Source organism: Hippocampus guttulatus, chromosome 1 (genome assembly GCF_054856545.1).
Source record: "Hippocampus guttulatus isolate MCC_2025c chromosome 1, RoL_Hgut_1.0, whole genome shotgun sequence".
NCBI classification, from domain to species: Eukaryota; Metazoa; Chordata; class Actinopteri; order Syngnathiformes; family Syngnathidae; genus Hippocampus; species Hippocampus guttulatus.
In genome coordinates, this window is record NC_141261.1 from 15,009,876 (window position 1) to 15,030,977 (window position 21,102).

The 21,102-nt window shown below is 49.1% G+C and overlaps 1 protein-coding gene across 4 annotated transcripts; it reads left to right on the plus strand.

Moving 5' to 3' along the window:
* The first annotated feature begins 498 nt into the window (after positions 1 to 498).
* LOC147210584 (zinc finger protein 335-like) lies at positions 499 to 17,387 on the plus strand. Of its 4 annotated transcripts, none has more exons than XM_086112871.1 (28): positions 499 to 662; positions 2,246 to 2,442; positions 3,400 to 3,679; positions 3,773 to 3,838; positions 4,120 to 5,139; positions 5,409 to 5,612; positions 5,696 to 5,860; positions 6,037 to 6,307; positions 7,569 to 7,746; positions 7,834 to 7,946; positions 9,076 to 9,094; positions 9,285 to 9,404; positions 9,488 to 9,564; positions 9,686 to 9,846; positions 10,538 to 10,764; positions 10,856 to 10,955; positions 11,185 to 11,273; positions 11,357 to 11,616; positions 11,888 to 12,002; positions 12,074 to 12,271; positions 13,247 to 13,389; positions 14,218 to 14,360; positions 14,477 to 14,574; positions 14,642 to 14,728; positions 14,996 to 15,079; positions 15,156 to 15,215; positions 15,687 to 15,780; positions 16,526 to 17,387. In XM_086112871.1, exons 2-28 carry the CDS (start codon positions 2,251 to 2,253, stop codon positions 16,672 to 16,674), a joined length of 4,713 nt encoding a protein of 1,570 aa, XP_085968997.1. In that variant the 5' UTR covers positions 499 to 662; positions 2,246 to 2,250; the 3' UTR covers positions 16,675 to 17,387. The 4 variants fall into 4 exon arrangements, with proteins under 4 accessions (XP_085968997.1, XP_085969011.1, XP_085969003.1 ...); XM_086112885.1 differs by having other exon boundaries at positions 557 to 662; positions 2,219 to 2,442; XM_086112877.1 differs by lacking the exon at positions 499 to 662 and adding an exon at positions 785 to 1,401.
* Positions 17,388 to 21,102: the final 3,715 nt, after the last annotated feature.

The window sequence follows — 21,102 nt, forward strand, 5'->3', positions numbered from 1 at the left end:
TGGCGAGTGTGTCTCCCCTTGCCCACATGCAAGGGCATTGCATGAGCTTAGACAATTGCTCCATTTCACTTCACTCGAGTGGGAGTGTACCATTTTTTCTGAGACCGCCGAATCTTTGACATTGGCTGGTGACGAGGTCATTGTTTGTGCCCTGAAGCTGGCTGGCGACCAGTCTGTTGTTCGTCTACATGAGCCCAGACATTGACTCGCGATCAAATAATAGGTCACAAAAAGACTCCTTCAAAGGTCTCGATTCATTTTCTAAAATTAGCCCTGCGACGTCTGGCCGACTTGTGGGGCTGGGGGGGAACAACAACGTCTACAAAACGGCACATATTCCTCCGCGTGAAAAGGCGTGACACGCCTTGCACGAAAGGCAATAGTCCGCTCGTTTATTTACAATAACAAACTTAATGATAAGTAACCGCCTACAAAACTGTTTGGATACGAATAACCAACAATCGCCTAAATTTGTTAGCACACCAGTGTCTGTTGTGCGAATCGGTTTGATCAAAACAATAAATAAGACCCGGCCACACGAACAGGAAGCGAGGAGATTCTCATGGCGCCCGACTAGAATGAAGCGACAATTACCTCTTACCGATGCCTGTACTATATAGCGCCGCTAGGCTTCAGGACACGCATCCACTCGGATAAACACGGTAAGAAAAAAAACCTTAAAAACGCTCAGTAGGTTATGATTTTTTTATTTTGGTCAGGGAGAGCGTTTGGGCGATCTGGCGGAGCTTTGAGGCCCTCGAGGTCCCCAGTTGAGCTTCCGAGAATGCCTGATGTAAAAAAAGGTCCGCCTGTTGGAAAATGGCGACGCGGCGCAGGCAGGATCAAGGGCAGCTAGGCCATAAGCTACTGCATGCTAAAGTACTGAAGTACAATACTCTAGTTTTGGACCTTGTTTGCGACCCAAGCTTGGACTTTGTCGACTCTGGAAAACGTGTTTGGTTGCGTTCATATCCGACAGCCTTTGAATATAGTTGGAAATTACTGTATCATGTTTGAACATCATTACCCGTTAATGGCGTTCGAGGTTAAGGCTGAGAAGGAAAGCAAGTTTGGGTCCAATATGTCGTTAAACGTCCAAAATATTCTCCACATTATCTACTTGTTATGTTGTCATTGCCTTGGTGGTGAAAACACTTCAAAAATTTGTGAACGACTCACACGTTACGTCCACGGTTGTGCCTACACTACCACAGGACTAGGCTGACAAACATGCTTTAACCCAGTGCTCTTCAAACCTTTACACCAAGAGCCATCGACAAAAAAAAATAGCTTACCAAGTACTGTACTGTACCACCTTCACGACCAACATTAACCCCAAACGGAGTGGCGGGCCCAAGTGTTTAGTGAAACTGATCAGGTTTTTGTCCCTGAAAAATAAAGGTAATCATTGTCAGCACTGTACCATGGGTTGAAGATTAACACTACTGTATTCAAATGTAGGGGTGGGTGGGTGGGGTGGACTGTAATTAAGTAATGATTCAAGTCAAATGCATTGCACAAACTTCAAACCCACACTGGACTAAAATAAATGATTACAAACAGTTCTCAAAGTTTGAGTTGCAAATGTGTAGTACTTAAGTTACTTTCAACAAAACTGTACTTCAATGTACTGGACCGGATTTAAAGATTTTATTTTATTTTTTAAGGCAGCTTTAACCAACCCCTCCACTATCATCACATTGATTGGATTTGTGACTGACTGTCATGAGCTTTGGCCTGACATTTTCCACTGTGCACTATGAATGCTTACGTGTTGTTTCCAATAAACGCATGAGAACATGAATTTGTTTTTGTGTACTGAACATGAATTTGTTACAGTACTATGTTTGTCTGCGATGATTTAGACAAAGATCAGATCTCATTTTATGAACACTTTCCCTGTTCCCAAAGGGCTTCGGAAGTCTGTGTTTCTAATATTTTGACTCATGCAAACGGAGGTCCACAAAATAGTGTCACTGGCCGCACCTACCACTCAAAAATAACGTATTAATCAAAACACAGCTTTGTTATGTTTGTGAAGGTGAAACTCACATGAAGGAATCATCTCCAGTGTGGGACAAATAAAGGATATCTTAATCTACCAGAACTCAGATTGCAGGGGCAGCGTAATTACATAAAATGCCTGGCCTGCAAATGCATACGGTGCCCGCAGTTTGAATAATTAGGAGTACTGTAGTATTATTACTTGTCTGTGCAGAGACTGATCTTCTACTTTCCTGTCCAGTTGTGATGGATTCTGATGAGAATGAGGTGGAAAGCAGCAGTGACGCCGGCCCCTCCGGCATGGAGGAGCCGTCGGAGAGCGGCATGGGCATGGAGTCGTCGGAGGCCATGTTGGCCGACAGCAGCGACGCCGCCTCCTCTCACGTGCAACCGCCCGAGTCGGACTGTCATGTGGGACAGAGCTCCGAGGGATTTGTGGTAAGACATCACAAATGAGTTCAACGGCGGAACCACGGCGAGCGAGAGGTTAAGCGCGTCTGCCTCACACCTCTGAGGTTCTGGGTTTGGAACTTGGCTTACGTGTGGAATTTGCAAGTTCCCCCCCCCCCCCCCCCCCCCCCCCCCTTGTTGCTCGTAGCAAGCGATGTTGACGTGAGCCCGGCAGCCTGCTACGTTGACTTGGAGTCCCTTTTTGAGTTGCACTCGCTACTTTCAATTGGGTGGCGGCAATGTTGTTTTGTCGTGCTAGAGGTTAATGTGTTGAATGTCCAAGAACTGTTCTTGAAAGCAAAAACAAGAACTAATTGAAAGTGATAAACAAATGTTGGGATTGGGGCTGGGGGGCGGGGTCTGTCACTGCACCAAAAACTAAGGGTACAAGTCCAACAAAATGATGAAAACAAAGAAGTAAAACACACTCGCACACAATTCCTCAGAGACGATGGAAATACAAGCAAGCAAAATGAACAACCGGACACTTCATTCACTCAGACAATTTACAGTTGGTGGTTGACAAAGGCCAAATGTCATTTCTTTACATTTTACACGATGTGCTCCGTAAATGTTTGGAAACGGCGCTCGACACTCATTGCCAAGTGTCATTGGGCGGCCTGGCGACGAAGTGCTACCTCCACGGGTGAAAATCTGGCTCCCTCTGCACTTCACATTCTGTGCCGTTTGAAAACAAGCGGCCTTTTGCTTAGCGGCAACGCTTTGGTCCTTGGTTCCCTCCTTTAACTGAGACAGAACCGCCACCCTGAAGTGCGGCGAAGGAATCTTAAAATTCTTCATCCTTCGTTGAGCTCGACCTAAGAATGTCAGCAACCTTTTGTAAAAACATCGGGGAACAACTTTAACATGTGAAAACAAACCCAAAAATGTCTCCTCTGAATGTTGAGCTTACGAAGCAATGACATCACCTCGATCCTTCTCCAGGTCTTCATCCCGGAGACCAGCTCCAGCACGGACGTCCGAGTGTCCTCGGTTCACCTCCCGGACTCCTCCTCGGTCGCCCAGTCCACCAGCGTTTCCAGCGTGTCCACGGTGACTCAGTCGGTGCTGGTTTCCGAGTCGGTCCAAGTGCTCGTTCACTCCAGCGCCGCCGCCTCGGAAGGAGCCATGATGGTGTCCGACTCCACCGCCTCAACCTCATCCGACCTGGGCTCGGCCATCGACAAGATCATCGAGTCCACCATCGGCCCAGACATCATGAACGGTCTCGCGCGCCTTCCGACACTTGCCACGGAATGGACTCAATGTTTGGATTGATGTGAAAGGCAAACGCCGTATCTCGATTTCTTCCCCGCAGGTTGCATCGCCGTCACCAGTGCAGAAGACAGAGACGCGGAACCGACCCAATATCTCATCCTACAAGGTGCAGATAATGCGATCTGCCGTTCGTTTGTGTGTTGGGCTCGTATCCGATGTCGCACGTTGCAACTCGCGCGCTGGCGGCCTTCGACCTGTGATGCTTCTTGGGGCCATGTCAAATTGGCGGCTTTTACTTCATTCCGCATCGGTACCTTTACGTACACGCTAGCCAGCCCGTAAAAAGACGCGGTGTCGTTAGCGTTTCTCTGACAAACGAGCAAACACTTTTGGAGCGGCACATCCGCTGTCACCGGGCGGGGTTTTCATCCCTTCTGTCGTCTTTAGGTGCTCCTATGGTCGCCCACATGTCCTCTTCGGCCCTGTCGAATCGTATCGCCATCGAGGCACTTTCCGAGGGTCCCACGTCCACCTGTCTGGACCAAGGAGACATGCAGAGGAGCCCGGAACCCGACCAGCCTGACGACCGACCCGGACACTCCGGCTACCCGGAAGACAGCAGCAGTCATCCGGATCAGCCCCAACACTCTCACCCCTCCCAGTACATGGACTCCGGCGCGGATGGCCCGGACCAAACGGGGGAGTCCTCACCTTCCTACGCCGAGTGCTCCGAAGAACCCGACCAGACGCGCTCCCGCTCGGGCTTCGCCGACTACAGCGGCGACAACAGCGACCAGGACCTGCCCGGGTACGTGGAATGCAGCAGGGCGGATTCCAACCCCACCGACCTGGCCAACTACGTGGTGGAGTGCAGCGCCAGGTATCTGCGCGGCGCCGATGACGGAGAGCGGCCGCATCACTCGCGCGCCTACATCGACAGCAGCGCGGATCACCAGACACAGCCCGGCCGGCAGTACGGCGGCGGCGACGCCGCCGATTCGGAGCAACCCGAGTGTTCCCGTTACGCAGAGAACAGCAACGGCCCCGACGCGTCTCTCTATACTGACGACAGCTCCTCGTCAGAGCAGCCCGTCGCCGACGCGGCAGATTCCGGGGGGGTCGCGGAGACGGCCGAGTGCAGCCAGAGCCAACCGGGGCTCTACATCAGCAGCAGCGGCACCTACACGTCCGACACCAAGCCCGCCGCGGCGCCGCCGCCCCATCGCTCAGCCGGCCGGGATGACCCTCGGCAGGAGGAAGCCGCCCCGGGCGGGGGCGGGGGCGGGCACGCGGACGCGTCGGCCGTGGCTGAAGGTTCCGGAGACCGGCCGCCCAACTTGGCCGAACTGGAGGAGATGATGGAAGTTGTGATCGTTCAGCAGTTCAAGTGCAAAATGTGTCCGTACAAGAGCGTCTCCAAAGACACGCTGATTAACCACATGAGGGACAAACACTTCAAACCCGCAGGTAGGTTAGCGTGCTCGATTTTAGCTTGGCTAGTGGATCAAAGACGTCATGCTGCACAATGTGCACGCGTCCGCTACTAGCTAAGCTTGAAAAGCAACTAGAAGCCGTAGCATCCTCGAACCAAAAAGAGATCGTCTCTCTTCTCCTGTCCCACTTAAATCCGCTTCAATTCCGAGCCGCGACTCCCAGTTCCACATACGCATCGGCGCTTGTGTCGTGATACTCATTCAAATCTTTTTTTTTACCGACCGCCCATGTTCTGCGTCCAGGGGGTTTGCAAACCAAGCGCAAACGTGGCCGACCTCCCAAAAACTCCGTGCCGGCCCCCCAGCAGGCAGACCAAGAGAAGAAGGTCGCGACGGTTATGGAAAGAAGAGCAAAGCAGGCAAAGGCGTCTGCATCACATCAAGCCGAAGAGGATGAAGATCAGGAAGACCAGGTTCCGGATGCGGGTGCGATTGATGACTCTGAAGGTCGGTCTTTGGTTTAGTGTTGATCAGGTGGGGCGCATCTCATTTCATCTCGAATGCTCATCCCTGCTCATTTTGTTCCTCAGAGGACAGTAACTACAACCCAGCAGAAGAGGACTGCCGCGGAAGACTACCCGCCATTTTGAAAAAACGCACCCCTCCCATCTCTTCCTCCTCTCACGCTCGTCCGCAGCGTCGAGTTGGCCGCCCAAGAAAATACAACCTTCTGGAAGAAGGTGACGACAGCCAAGGTGGGTGGTCGGCACGACGACGGCAGAGGCGCGAGTCGCTTTCAAAAAAAAAAAAAAAGCCCTCCAAGTCGAGTCCTAAGTTTGAGCCAAGTTTCGAGACCTCACCCCCCCCCCCCTCCCCACCCCACCCTGCCGTGAGAGTGACCCGCCCGTGTGTCTTCATGCCCTCCCGACAGCGGCGGAGAGTTTGGCGAAGAAGCCGAGAGCCAACGCCGACCCCGGCGCGGCGGACGAGGCCAGCTCCTCGGGCTTGGACAACGGCGGCGGCGGCGGCGGCGGCGCTCTGGCGGCCGACAGGGACGAGGTGGAAGTGGTGGTGAGCCAGTCCGACTCCGAGAACAAAGACCCCTCATCCAACTCGCAGCAAGAAGAATTCTTTGAGAGGAAACGAGGCCGCCCCTCCAAGTGCTTCCTTCGCAAGAAATACAAGAAGCATTTGAGTCGCAAGTAAGTGCCCTTTCTCCTCGCCTTTTCCATGTCTTTCAAGGTTTGTAGGTTGTATCTTTTCTTTTTTTTTTTCTTCCTATTTGGTCTGTCGGTGTGATGTCGAGCTCCAGTTGAGGCGGGGCCAAACAGTGGCCCAACAATGTTTCCGGACACGCAAGTGCTCACATTGTAAATATTAGCGTCCACGTCCATTCGCAACACTGGTTCGGCTTTGAAAGCCAAATAGCCTCTTGAAATCAATTACATTTTGAAGAATTCATTCAAGAGTCCAAACTGTCTGACACCCCCCCCCCCCGCCCCCCAAAAAAAACCCCAAAAAAACTTTAATCAAGCGCACAGGAAGCGGTTGAGTGAATGTGTAAACATTGCAGACAAAGAAATATGGAGCAAATATGGAACCTTTCTCCGACCAGCCTTTTGAAAAGAATAAATCAAAACAAACCGTTTCCATCACTTTAATGACAAATGAGGAGGGCCGATGAGCATCTGCTTTTGTTTCACGTGAATTGTCGCTTGTCAATTGTTGATACGGCTTTTCAAATACAATCTTTCAATCTTTTCTTTTCTTTTTTCCTCACTCCACAAAAATCGGACTCCCGATTGTAATCATTATTTTTTTTTCTCTCCACATCTGAAAAAAAAAAGGAAATGACAACTTCCTGATTGAAAAAAATGTATTTGCTTTGTGTTTGTTTGTTTTTTTAACTCATTCAGCACCAGCCAATGCTGGACCAAGTCTGAAAAGACGTTTAAAAACGTCTTTGGGAGTGAATGAGTTAATTGACATCTGCTTGACCATATTTAAATTTGCACCATTTTTGGGGGGGAATATTTAGCGTCATTCACTCCATTAGTTTCCACAGGACTACTTTTTTTTAATCTTTCACCAAATCACATGCAAATGATTGCTCATGTTTTCCGTGTCTTGTTAGCAATTGAAGTTGCCAGTTGCTGCTTTGAAAATAAGTTGCTCGGGGTGTCTAAAGACCTCACCCTAATCGCTTGGGTTCTCCACGCTGACTGCTCGTGTCAATTATTGTCCACCTTCTCGTTTTGTAGCCATGTTGAGCAGAGCGCGTCGGGGGAGGATCTCCTTTAAACGATCCCAAAACTCCCATTTTACATTTATATAAATCATCTTGACAAATAAAATTGACTTCATCAAAGTGATTTATTGGCCTTCCCGAGTAAGACATTTAGCGCGTCACCACCACCACCACCACCACCGCCGGTCACGCCGAGTTTTCCTCTCTTCCTTCAGTCGGTACTTCAAATCCCTCAAGCCGCTCCTGAGACCTCACAGCTGCTGGATCTGCGGCTCGCGCTTCCTCACGCAGGAAGATCTGCGCTTCCACGTGGACTCCCACGAAGGCAACGAGCCGGAGCTCTTCAAGTGCCTACAGTGCAACTACCACTGCAAGCGCTGGTCCTCGCTCAAGGTCTGGAGGTGCCCCGTCGCACGCGCGCACTTCAGCTGCTCTGTGTGTGTGCGCGTGTAACTTTGCGTGTGTGTGCGTGCCTTGCAGGAACACATGTTCAACCACGAAGGTACAAAACCTTTCAAATGCGAGAAGTGCGATTACTCGAGCGTGTACAAGAAAGATGTCATTCGTCACTCCGCCGTTCACAACAAAGAAAAGTAAGTTTTGTTGTGTTTCATCAGGAAAGGTCCTGTCACAAAAGTTGCGTTAGGTTTGTCATTGTTTTCCCCACCTGAAAAGTTAGCAACCTGAAATCAGGGGGGCCCAACCTTTATTGACCAAAGATCTAACATTTCAGGCTTGCTGCGCGCGGACACGCATGCCATGATGCGCAACAGTCATAATGGCCCCTTACATGAACGAAACAGGAAAAAAAAGCAGATGCAAGAGTGTGCGAAAAGGAAATCAGTGCCCACCTTAGTCGGGAGCAGAACCCGAGGCGTGAGACGCAGTTTTGCAGCGTCTCCAGTCCAAGAACATAGCTGACCTAGCTTACGTGTTTGAAAATGCTTCTCCTGGCGCCATCGGTGAATTGCAGATGAAACAAACGGAACGCGTACTAACAAAACAAAACAAAATGGCAGCGGCTCTGATCGCAAGCAGCAATTGCAGACTGCTGAGCGCTACAAATGTCCGGTGATGCAGATCACGCGCCACCATGCGTTCAAGGTGACCTGGTTTTAAATGTTTTTTTTTTCAGTATTTTTTTTCTTGAGAGTGAAACTGATAGGATGCTTCGGGGGCAGTGTGCACGAACACAAAATATATCCTCTTAGTAACATGCACACAGACACAAATCGTTTTTTTTTTAAATTCCTCCATTTCCTCCTACACCCCTCATGATCGACTTGGGACTGGTCTGCGCATCTACCGGCCGATCGCGATCGACGTATTGGGCACCCCTGCCTTAAATGAATCATGTATTATTTATTGCATTGTTTAACTCATTCAGTACCAGCCAATTCTGGACCAAGTCTGAAAAGACGTTTAAAAACGTCTTTGGGAGTGAATGAGTTAATTATGTATTTTTTTTAAAAAAAGTGCAAAAATGTCCATCTATTTTCTATAGATTTGGTCCTCATTCGTATATTCTTCTTCTTATATATTATTAGTATATCACATGTAAATTGGGAATTTCTCCATTGTGTCGAAAGGCAGCTCGCACACTGGCCTGGTCGCCAACCGACCGCAGGAACGAAACAATTTCATGCATACGTCGGATCATTTTGTAAACACACGAAAATGCGTTTGAGAATTTCTAACTGTCTTTATCTTTGCTTCTACCAGGAAAAGAAAGACAGATGCGGTAAGTTTTTGGCATTTAAGAGGGCTTCGCATGTCAAATTGACTTTTTAATATCTACCAAAGTTGCTCTGTTCTGCTCGTTTCACTTCCCCACCCGCCAGCAAGTCAATTTTCCATCACGTGAAGCAAAATGGCAGCCGTCCATTTTTGAACCCTTGACGGGTCAGCTTTTTGTCCTTTTCTTTTTTTAGCCGGCGGCGACAGTCACCGAGTTCCCGTGTCCCGTGTGCCACAAAGTTTACCCCATGCAGAAGAGGCTGACTCAGCACTTGAAGACCCACAGCGCAGAGAAGCCGCATATGTGCGATAAGGTCCGGCCGGCTCGCCCAAATGTTAGCAACCTGACAGTCCGCTCGAAAACATGTCATCTGATTCTTCCTTTCCGTTCTTACAGTGTGGCAAATCCTTCAAGAAGCGCTACACATTCAAAATGCACCTCCTGACGCACCTTCAGAGTGTGGGAGACAGCACGTCAGTAATACGCATTTCGTATAACGTACCACTTTTAACAACTTTTTACAACAATTAACAATTTCTTTCTAACTTTTGCTCAGCGATTCGGGACTAACCCAGCGCGTTGTGTGTTCGTCAGGTTCAAATGCGAATTTTGTGACTACACTTGTGCCAACAAGAAGCTGCTGCTCAACCACCAGCTGTCCCACACCAGCGACCGACCCTTCAAGTGCAGCCACTGCAAATACACGACCTCCAAAGAAGACTTCCTTGTGTCCCATCTGGCCATTAAGCATACAGGTCGGTCCGATTGGCCGTATATCGAGGTTAAGAAGCAAAAAAATAAAGGAGTCATCCATTGTTTTATCTCAGCAAGGCACACCTCGAGATTACAGCAACTGCCCATGCAGTTGCTGTAATCTCTGTAATCTCGTTAGTTCTTTCTAACGATATATATATATAGATGAGTATCATCAGCGTAACATTGAAAACTAATCTTATATTTACATATCACGTTCCCGAGTGCGAGCCTGTAGGTTGCTGAACAAGAAAGGCCGCAGTACCCATCCCTGTGGGACTCCACATGTCATAAAATACAGAAGTGGTTTTACCCCAAATTACAATCGGTTTCTTCTTCGGCAGTTGCGTCAGGTCTTTCACCGCTGTTGATGTAGCGCCTCCATAGCGGCGCGACGCCGCAACCGCGGTCAAAACACGTCGCTGCCGCAGAGGGACATCGATCGCTCAATCAGCACAGCTGGAGCTTAACGCTGCGTGTTGAGCGACAGCAATCGGTCTGGCCAGGGGGGTGGCCGCCGCGCAATTTGCAACACAGGAAAATTATTATTTCATGGCTTATACACTTCCGCTATCAAAAGATGCATATGTATGGAGCATATATATTTAGATGCAAACAGACAATTAGTTATTGGGCACTTGGACCGGCAGTGTTGTTCATTTGGACTTTGCTCTCACTATGTCCCGTTTGTAGGAGACAAACCCTTTGCCTGCTCCATGTGTCACTTTGGCACCAAACACCGCAAGAATCTCCGCCTCCACGTGCAGTGTCGCCATCCGGAAGCTTTCGAGGAGTGGTCCGTCTCTCACCCGGCGACGGAGACCAAGACGCGCCGCAAGCCTTTTTTCGCCCTGCAGCACGTCGAGGAGCAAAAACAGCAAGACGAGGACGCGGCGGCTCAAGCGGTGCCCAACGCCATCGTGAGTCCACGTGGCCACTTTTGCGTTTGATTGACACCGATGAGGGAAACGAGCGACTGTGTTCTCCCTTCCCCTTTTTGGCTTCCGTCAGGTTTCGGTGGACCCTGTTGCTCTGGAGGCCATTCAGGGGATGGCGAACGCTTCGGTGTCCCAGGATGCCTTGGGAAACACCACCATCATCTATGAACAAGGTCGGACACTGCTCACTGAACTTCCTCTTTTTTCCGCAGTAACTCATTTGGTCCTGAAGCAAATGTTTGCAATACCCCCCCCCCCCCCCCCCCCAAAAAAAGATTTAACTACCGCAGCGCTGTGAATTTGACCTGCAACACAAACAGGAGGCTTAAATGAAGTAACTTCATGTTGGTCGCTGTACTGGGAGTGAAAAAACTGAACGTGGTGTCTGCGTCTGCTCTCCAGCCGAATCCGGTGAGCTCTCCGCCCAGAACGCCCTGAGCCTGCTGCTGAATATGAGCAACGCCCGGGATTTGGTGGGAGACGCCTTACAAGTCGGTGAAACCGCTCCAGTGGCAACACGACTTCTGAAAATAAGAGTCGATTGACCGAGCCGACCGCCGACCGCGCTCCCCAGGTAGCCGTGCTCAAGTCGGACGGCAGCGCCGAGGTCAAAGCTCTGGAGAAGGAAACATGGGGCGCGGTGTCGGCGGCAACGGGCCAGGCCCACAAAGTCGTCACCGTCCACGTCTCCGAGAACGGCGACGCCGTTTTGCAGGAGGCCTACGGGGCGGAGACGGAAGCCATCGCTCAGATCGCCGTGGAAACCTACACGGACGACGGGGAGTTCAACGTGGTGGAGCAGGTGACCGAAGAAGTCCAAAGCTCCGAGTGCAGGTGACGGAGTGATTGCAGATGTGGGCGTGGCTTTTCTGCGGCTCTGCTCATGATAGACACGCCCAGCAAAAATTATCAAGACTATTATCAAAATATTATTAATCACCCTTTACATGGATTGGAGCAGCTGTTTGGGACTTGTCCGGAATTTCCCAATTGCCACCATGCCTCTGATCACAGTGTAAAAAAAAATAAATAAATAAAATCCGTATCACGCAAATCATCTGCAATAATTTTCCACGGAGTAAATCCACAACTTTTTTTTTTTCAGTCATGAGAAGAACGATCAGGCGCGGGCCGTCGATGAGTCCGAGGCGCAGAGCCCCAAAACGGAAAAGTTCTACCTCGCTTCCGGGTTGGCCGACGGTGTTCTGCAACAGGTGGAGGTAACGACATTGTCGTCCACCCCCCCCCCCCCCCCACTTTGAGCGTGTCTGACATTTCTGTCCGCTTGCAGCTCAGCAGCGAAGCGCCCGCCTCGCCTCCTGCGGCGAGCTCTCCCAGCGTCAGTGCCAAGCGGTTCTCCTGCCGCATATGCATGGAGTCCTTCCACGGCCGCTCGGATATGGAAAACCACAAGCGGGCGCACGTGGATCCCAACACCTTCAAGTGTCCAGACTGTGACTTCACCTCAAACTCTTGGCCTGAGGTTAAGGTGGGCGCAGGAACCGGTTTTGCTCTCTCCCACATCAGACCCCGTCTGCAAAATTGTACACTTGGGACAAACTTAAGTGAGATTGACTTTGGATCACCTGATAGTCGACCTGCTAAGGCAGGGGTGGGCAAACTACGGCCCGCGGGCCGCAACCGGCCCGTTGGTCTTTTTAATCCGGCCCGCCGAAGATTGGTGCACAATTAAGGTTTGATTGCATTCATTTCGTTTGGACTTGTAATGACAGGTATTTCAACACCAGGTGGCGCAGTTACTTCAAGTTGCAGAGCACAGGGAGGGAGGGGAAGACGAAGAAAGAGGGAGAGAGTAATGACCATGGAAGGGAAAGTGATATGATTAAACGAAGCGGGTAACAAAGTACGAAACATTCAGGAGACGCCTGCAGTCGGAAAGACTCAAATCTACGAGACTTTGAAAAACAAGGAAGCGATTCTTACTCAGTCATATTCTGGCAATTTCCACGCTCAGAGTGAATTGCTTGTGGCTCGAGTAAATGAACATTTCCTAGAATGGTTTGATTGTTATCATGTTAAAAACTTTCCGCAAACTGGACCGCTAATAAGAGTCGGAGAACAGTCAAATGTGTAGAGCGTGAACAACAGGGGGCTCAGTACACATCCTTGAGGAGAACCGGTGCTGAGTGTGATGGTGGAGGAGAATGTTACATTGTTACTGGCATACAAAGACATTGTGCTATCTTCTTTATTTTCTATTTCTATTTCTAACTTTTGGCCCGGCCCTCCACAATATTTTCTGCTTCTCATTTGGCCCCCTGAGGAAAATAATTGCCCACCCCTGTGCTAAGGGGTTGAAAGGTTTCCGAGAATTTGTGGCGGATGGCACGGGAAGTTAAAATGGGGAATTTTTTGGGGGGGGGGGTGACAGGAGACAAGGTTGCTGGTGAACTTTGGCGAACTACAAAATGCTAACCTGCCTACTGGGGGTTGTTGGATTCAGGCTCACACGGAGCTGCACTCGTACTTGCGACCTCACAAGTGCCTCAGCTGCAGCTTTGCCTCCAAGAACAAGAAGGACCTGCGCAGACACCTGCTGACGCACACCAACGAAAAGCCGTTTTCTTGCAAACTTTGTGGCCAGAGGTACGAACAAAGCGGTTTGACCGGCTATGAAACAAAATATTTTCCATTTCGACGCTTTCTACTTTGCAATGGACTGATGACCTCTCCGGGTTCTCGACCACCTCTCGTCTAAAGTCGCCCGCTTTAGCGCGCCGTACATTTTGTTCCTGAGCAAGGTCGCGCCGGCGGTTCGCTTCCCGCGGTTCGTTGTAACGAAGGCCTTTCCACTATTTTGTGGGGAAAATCTGGTCGGCATAATGAAGTTTGCGTTGGAAGCAAAATCGGTAAATGCAAAATGAATGACGTGAAATCGGGACTTTGAAATACGAACGTTCGAGGGGTGGAGACATTGGAAACGGGGTACGTTGAAAAGAGCGCGTGTGTGTTACACTGTATTTACATCTGTGTGTGTACTTTCAAATGAATTGATTTAAGTCGCTTCATCTCCTAGCCTGGGCGGCCCAGTGGGCGAGTGGTTAGCACGTCGACCTCACAGTGCAGAGTTACCGGGTTCAATCCCAGCTCCGGCCTCCCTGTGTGGAGTTTGTATGTTCTCCCCGTGCTTATGTGGGTTTTCTCCGGGTGCTCCTGTTTCCTCCCACATTCCAACAACATGCATGGCAGGCTGATTGGACACTCGAAATTGTCCCTGGGTGTGACTATGAGTGTGATTGGTTGTTCGTCCGTGTGTGCCCCACGATGGGCCGGCAAGCGGTTCAGGGTGTCCCCCGCCAACTGCCCGAAGACGGCTGTGATAGGCTCCAGCACCCCCCCGTGACCCTTGAAAGGATAAAGCGGATCGGGAAAACGGATGGATGGATCTCCTAGCCGTTGTCTGTTTTTTTGCAGCTTCAATCGCAACGGCCACCTCAAGTTCCACATGGAGCGTCTCCACAACCAGGAACAGACCACCACGCGCAAAACCCGTGCCGCCCCGTCCCAGCAGACCATCATCGTCAACAGTCACGAGGAGGCGCTGGCCACGCTGCAGTGTAAGACTTTCGCCCACGTCGCCACGCGCTCGGGATGCGCGGCCGTTTGCCGACGACGCTTTCAAAGGTCGCTTTTTAGTCGGACGAGCCTAAAAACGCGGATGCCGTGTTTGCAGCCCTGCAGGCCCACCAGGCCGTCATCAGCCCAGATCAACTGCAGGCTCTGGGGCCGGAGCACATCATTGTGGCCCAAGACCAGTCTTTAACGGAGCAGGTAGCGCAACCTCGCGTTCACTCGAAGCCGCGCATCGTAGGACAACATCCTTGTTTGCGCCGATCAGGAGGAGGGCGCATACATCCAGCAGATCACCACCATTGACGGACAGACGGTCCAGCACCTCATGACGGGAGACAACCAGGTCACTGAGGTGAGGTTAATGGACATCTTCCGCTTGACTCGGAGCACTTCCAGGCTGCACGGGCATGACGTGCTCATTTAGTTTGGTTAGCGCGCTGCTCCGCTAGCGACTCTAGATAAATCTAACCTTCTCATGTTTTTTTTTTTTTGTTTGTTTTTCTTCTTACATACGCCGGAAGCCATTTCCAGGACACGTCATGGCAGCGCAAAAAGCGTTATCTGCGTTCAAGTGCTGATCTCAATTTTGATTGGATACGTTGTCCCATGCTGTGCGCAGGTGCAGTACATCATCTCCCAGGACGGGGTGCAGCACTTACTACCGCAGGAGTACGTGGTGCTCGCAGAAGGCAATCGCATCGAGGTGAGTGCCAGTCACGCTTGAGCGAGAGACTGCTGCGCGATGGACGCCGGGCTCACTCTCCGCTCACGTCCCTCAGATGCCGGATGGTCAGATCATCCAGTATGAGCACGACGGAGTCTTTCTGCAGGAGCAGCAGGTGATGCCAGAAAGCACGGCTGGTCTTCCGAGCAATTCGCAGTTTGAAGGAGGGCTGGCACCTTTTGACGCAACGGATTATCCTGTCGAATTATGGATGGCCGGATGCATAATAAAATAGGAGAAAATAATGCGAGATAATTATGTTCCACGAACCAATTTATTATACAAAATAAAATGAGCCAAACTAAAGAAAAAAAACAAAGACGCACACATTTCCATGTCTTTTTTTGAATGACTGGAATTCAATCTCATGTAATCATTCAAATCCATCTTATTTCAATTACAGTAGTGAACTTTTATACAAATATTTACATACTCTATTCAATAACATTTCTAAATTTATTAAAATAATCATAAAAATAATCTCCAGTTTGTTCGTCTTTATCCGTATCAATATGAACTGCAGGACACTGGGAGGTTTCACCAAACCATCTGTGCTCCCTTCCCTCCATTTTTTTTTTCTTTTTAGATCGCGGTCGGCACTGACGCTCCAATCCAGTACTTGCCCGTTGCTGCCTCGGAACAGAAAGAGCTGGAGGCTGACGCCCAATCTGCCGTCACAGGTCTGCCCTTCGGACAAATGTATCAATTTTTGAGTCCAAGCTGTGCGGCTTGAGCCGCAACATGAAGGACATCTGCGCGCTTCAATGAGCTCCAAAACAAAACCTGCATCAAAAACACAAACGGGTTAAAATATTAGAAACACAACCAGCAAAGGGGAAAGGTCTGCTAATGCTTTTTAAAAAAAAAAAATCCCCTTCACACCCCCCAAAAAAATAATGGGCATCCATCAACGTTTTTGCTTTCCAAACCAGATATTTTGAATGACATTTTTCCTCTGGATTGTTTTTTTTTTGTGTGTGTGTAGTTTATCTGTAATCTACTTAATGCTTGTTCTTATTTTGATGAGGGGGAAAAAAACCCGACAGGGATTACCGGTATTTATATTGTGATGCACTTTTCAGCCATATCACCCAGTCCGAGTTTGAAAACTCAACTCAGCTGTATTCACAGAGCATTTAAAAACAACCACAACTGTATCCAAAGTTCTATTCATGGAGCAAAAAGAATTCATACCACAAAAACAAAAATAGAACGATAAATAAATAAAGACAGGAGTAAAAAGCACACAAAAAAAATAAACTAAGATCAAGTTCCGAAGTCAAAAGCCAAAGAGTAAAAATAAGTTTTGAAGACAAGTTTTATTAAAGCATGATGCACACTTTTTCATATGTTGCCCTCGCTGAGGGGGGGGGGGGGGGGTTGACTTAAGCCGATCCCGACTGTGGTCCCTTTTTCCCGTTGTAGCGGCGGCAGACGCGGCGGTGACGGCGCAGGCGCAGGTGCAGGCGCAGGTGCAGGAAGTCTACACGGAGGCAACGCCCGAGCAGCTGGCGCAACTTCAACACCAGCAGCCGGGAGTCCACTATGACGTCATCACCTTCACCGTCGAGTAGCTCCACAGCGCCGCCTACCTGCTCCGCCGCGCGCTTCATCTGTATTTAAAGAGCTCGACGCCGTTGCCCCCCCCCCCCCCCCCCCCACCCCCAAGATGGATTTGCCAAGCAAACAGAGCAGAGCAGAGGTGACGAATGTTTTCCTTCTGGGGCTGAACATTGACTCGTCTATTTATTAAGTTTTAGAATGCCAAAATGATGTTTATAGAAAAAGTTGTACATAGCTTTGATGATTATTTTTTGTTTCTTCTGGCGAATCTCAAGAAAATAAGATAATTGCTGACACCAAATAAAACATTTTCTTTCGATGAAGAAGACGTGTTTTATGAATTTATATATGTGACATTGATTTGAGAATATCCACAAAAATGAGACCAAAATAAACACTGGACCTCTTGGTGTTAGAACCATTTTCATTTTCTGCAAATATTAACATTTATATTTGGCACTTGAGAGTTATGTTAATATTTCACGTGAAGATAATCCAAAAATAAGAAACTGATCATTTTACAGTCATCAATTTCCTTTTCTTCACGGGGCATTTGCAATCGTTTTTCTTTCGCATTCATGTTGTCATTTCTAATGAACCGATTTGATCCATTTTTCCCATTGCCACGAATGGAGTTTTTTCAACAGCACCATAAAATATGGCACTGTCCAGTCATAACATTTAATTCAAAGAATTTAATCGTTTTAAGAAGGAGAAATAAAAAGTTCCCAGGTGTCTACCAAAGGCTCTGTGACATTCTTTGGTCAAATTACACAATAGATGAAGAATTGTAGAACACTTCACAGAAATGAATCTGTTTTCAGGGGGCTTTCTTGTCTTCCGCAAAAAAAAAAAAAAAAAAGAAAGAGACCCAGGTTGGATTGGACAAAATCTAAATGTTACTGTTCATATTTGGGATGAAAAAAATGTGATATGCGTCGCATATGGGAAAGAAAAGTATTACTAGTGAGTGAGTTCAGTTTTTCCTATTTGCATCACTTAAGACGATCTCTTATCAGGGTATCAACATGCCGTATTTGGAGTCGAAAAAGGTTTGGATTGAGTGCCTTTCGCCGGCTAATTCCACCGTCAAGGCTCAAGAATTCATTTGTGTGCTTATCTTTCACTCTGAGACCTTTTCACAGGCTAAGCTCTGTTATCATGTCATCTTTTTTCTTCTTTTGAGGCTTTGTCTGGTTACAGGCTCAAAGGAGGCCGCCCGATATCTTATCCTTAGTCCACGCTTCGGCTTGTTTTTCCAAAGTGCAATGGGTCTTCGATTGGATTGAGCGACATTTGAGTGCAACAGTGACCAGCCGGATGAAGATCACATCTTGCCATCATTTCGTTGATAAAAGGCGCAACATTGTACGATGGTCATGGCACAAATGGAGTGACCCATACTTGGCCCGTGTCCTACCGCTCATGAAAAGGCGTGTGTTTGTTATGCCACATATAGTTTTGAGCTACGTGAGAGTTTGATTGTTAAGACACATATTGAGAATGACCCGAGGGTGTGATTGTTAGGCCACACGTAGCTTTGTAACTGATCGTTTTTAATGACATGAACATGTTGTTATGCCACATGTACTGTAATTATGAAACGTTTTTTTATGAGTGTGTGGTCATGTTACACGTAGCTTTGCGATACCATTAGATTATTTTGACTACGAAAGGATGTTACACAGATTTGAGAGTGATGTTTTTTATGAGACAAAAAAAAAAGATTTGTGTCTCTGTGCGTGTTATTAATATTATATATTTTTGTGTGACTGTATACTGCACCCAAAGCATCGTATCGGTTTCACCTTCACAAAAAAATAACTATAAAAAATCCAATCAAATAAAAAAACAGGTCACCTTTAACGGACGGTGGGATGTGACCGCCATCCCAGGAAGTTGTTAGCGGTTAGCAGCAGCTTCCTGGTCGGAGCTCTTGCGATTGTTTTTTTAATTCTTATTCAGTTTGTTTCATATTCAATTCACCGATGGCACAGGCAACAAATGGGAATGTAGATCGCCAGGAGAAGCATTTTAAGACGGTACACGTGAGCTACGAGAATGACGTTCATGTATTTAACACGCTGCAGAAGAGGGACGTCATCTGCCTCCGCGTCAGGTCTCCCACCAAGGTAGGCAGCGAATTCCTTTTCACAAGCTCACAAACTCTTGTATCGATTTTATTTTTCTGTTTCGTTCATGTTAGAGGTCATTATTTGGTTGTTGTGTGCGTGGTTGCGTGAGCGCGTGCGCGTAAAGGTGTAAGCGTTGACGTGCGGGACCGGTCTCGAAGGTTGTGTAAGCTTATGTTCAATTATTAATTATTTTCATTTTATATTTGAGCATTATATTCCTTTATGTATAGCTACCTAAATTATATTCAATTTAATAATTGTTGAAACATTCTTATGTTGCTTGCGTCTGATTGGCTAAAGAGAAGCAGGAAGTGTTTTCGTTTCCGGAAAGAGGTGTGTTCGTTCGGGAGTTGCGGAGGTGCAGATGTTGAAAAATAAAAGCTGCGTTCAAACGAAGTCCATCCCTCCTTTTTGCCCATTCCTAACGTAGAGCCATCCATTCAAAACCTACGAACCCCTCAATTTACAGTTGATTGGCTTGAGAAGATCTTCAGTCCAAAAAAAAAAGATTGGGCAGCCTTGGGTTCAAGGGTTCAGCCTTCGCTCAAAGCAAATACAGTACGTCCATCCATCCATCCATCCATCCATCATCTACCGCTTATCCGGGGCCGGGTCGCGGGGGCAACAGCTTTAGCAGGGAAGCCCAGACTTCCCTCTCCCTAGCTACTTCTTCCAGCTCTCCCCGGGGGATCCCGAGACGTTCCCAGGCCAGCTGGGTGACATAGTCTCTCCAGCGTGTCCTGGGTCTTCCTCGGGGTCTCCTCCCGGTGGGACATGCCCGGAACACCTCACCAGGGAGGCGCTCAGGGGGCATCCGAATCAGATGCCCAAGCCACCTCATCTGGCTCCTCTCGATGTGGAGGAGAAGCGGCTCGACTCTGAGCCCCTCCCGGATGACCGAGCTTCTCACTTTATCTCTAAGGGAGAGCCCGGACACCCTGCGGAGAAAACTCATTTCGGCCGCTTGTAGCCGGGATCTCGTTCTTTCGGTCACGACCCATAGCTCGTGACCATAAATGAGGGTTGGAACGTAGATCGACCGGTAAATTGAGAGCTTCGCCCTTTGGCTCAGCTCCTTCTTCACCACGACAGACCGATACAACGTCCGCATCACAGCAGACGCTGCACCGATCCGCCTGTCGATCTCCCGCTCCCTCCTGCCCCCACTCGTGAACAAGACCCCAAGATACTTGAACTCCTCCACTTGGGGCAAGATCTCCTCCCCGACCCGGAGGGGACACTCCACCCTTTTCCGACTGAGGACCATGGTTTCAGATTTGGAGGTGCTGATCTTCATCCCAACCGCTTCACACTCGGCTGCGAAATGCTCCAGTGAGAGTTGGAGAGCCCCGTTTGAAGGAGCCAACAGCACCACATCATCTGCAAAAAGCAGGGATGCAATACTGAGGCCCCCAAAACGGATCCCCTCAACACTTCGGCTGCGCCTAGAAATTCTGTCCATAAAGGTTATGAACAGAATCGGCGACAAAGGGCAGCCTTGGCGGAGTCCTACCCCCACTGGAAACGATTCCGACTTACTGCCGGCAATGCGAACCAAACTCTGACATCGGTGGTATAGTGACCGAACAGCCCGTATCAGGGGGTTCGGTACCCCATACCCACGAAGCACCCCCCACAGAACTCCCCGAGGGACACGGTCAAACGCCTTCTCCAAGTCCACAAAACACATGTAGACTGGTTGGGCGAATTCCCACATACCCTCGAGGACCCTGCTAAGGGTGTAGAGCTGGTCCACTGTTCCACGGCCGGGACGAAAACCACACTGCTCCTCCTCAATCTGAGGCTCGACTTCCTGACGGACCCTCCTCTCCAGCACCCCTGAATAGACCTTACCAGGGAGGCTGAGGAGTGTGATCCCTCTGTAGTTGGAACACACCCTCCGGTCCCCCTTTTTAAAAAGAGGGACTACCACCCCGGTCTGCCAATCCAGAGGCACTCTCCCTGTTGACCACGCGATGTTGCAGAGGCGTGTCAACCAGGACACTTTTTAACCACCGAGGAGCTTTTTAACCACATCGGTGACTTCAACCACAGAGATAGGAGAGCCCACCTCAGAGTCCCCAGGCTCTGCTTCCTCCAAGGAAGGCGTGTTGGTGGAGTTGAGGAGGTCTTCGAAGTACTCTGCCCACCGATTCACAACGTCCCGAGTCGAAGTCAGCAGCGCCCCATCCCCACTGTACACAGTGTTAGTGGTGCACTGCTTCCCCCTCCTGAGACGTCGGATGGTGGACCAGAATTTCCTCGAAGCCGTCCGGAAGTCGGCTTCCATGGCCTCACCGAACT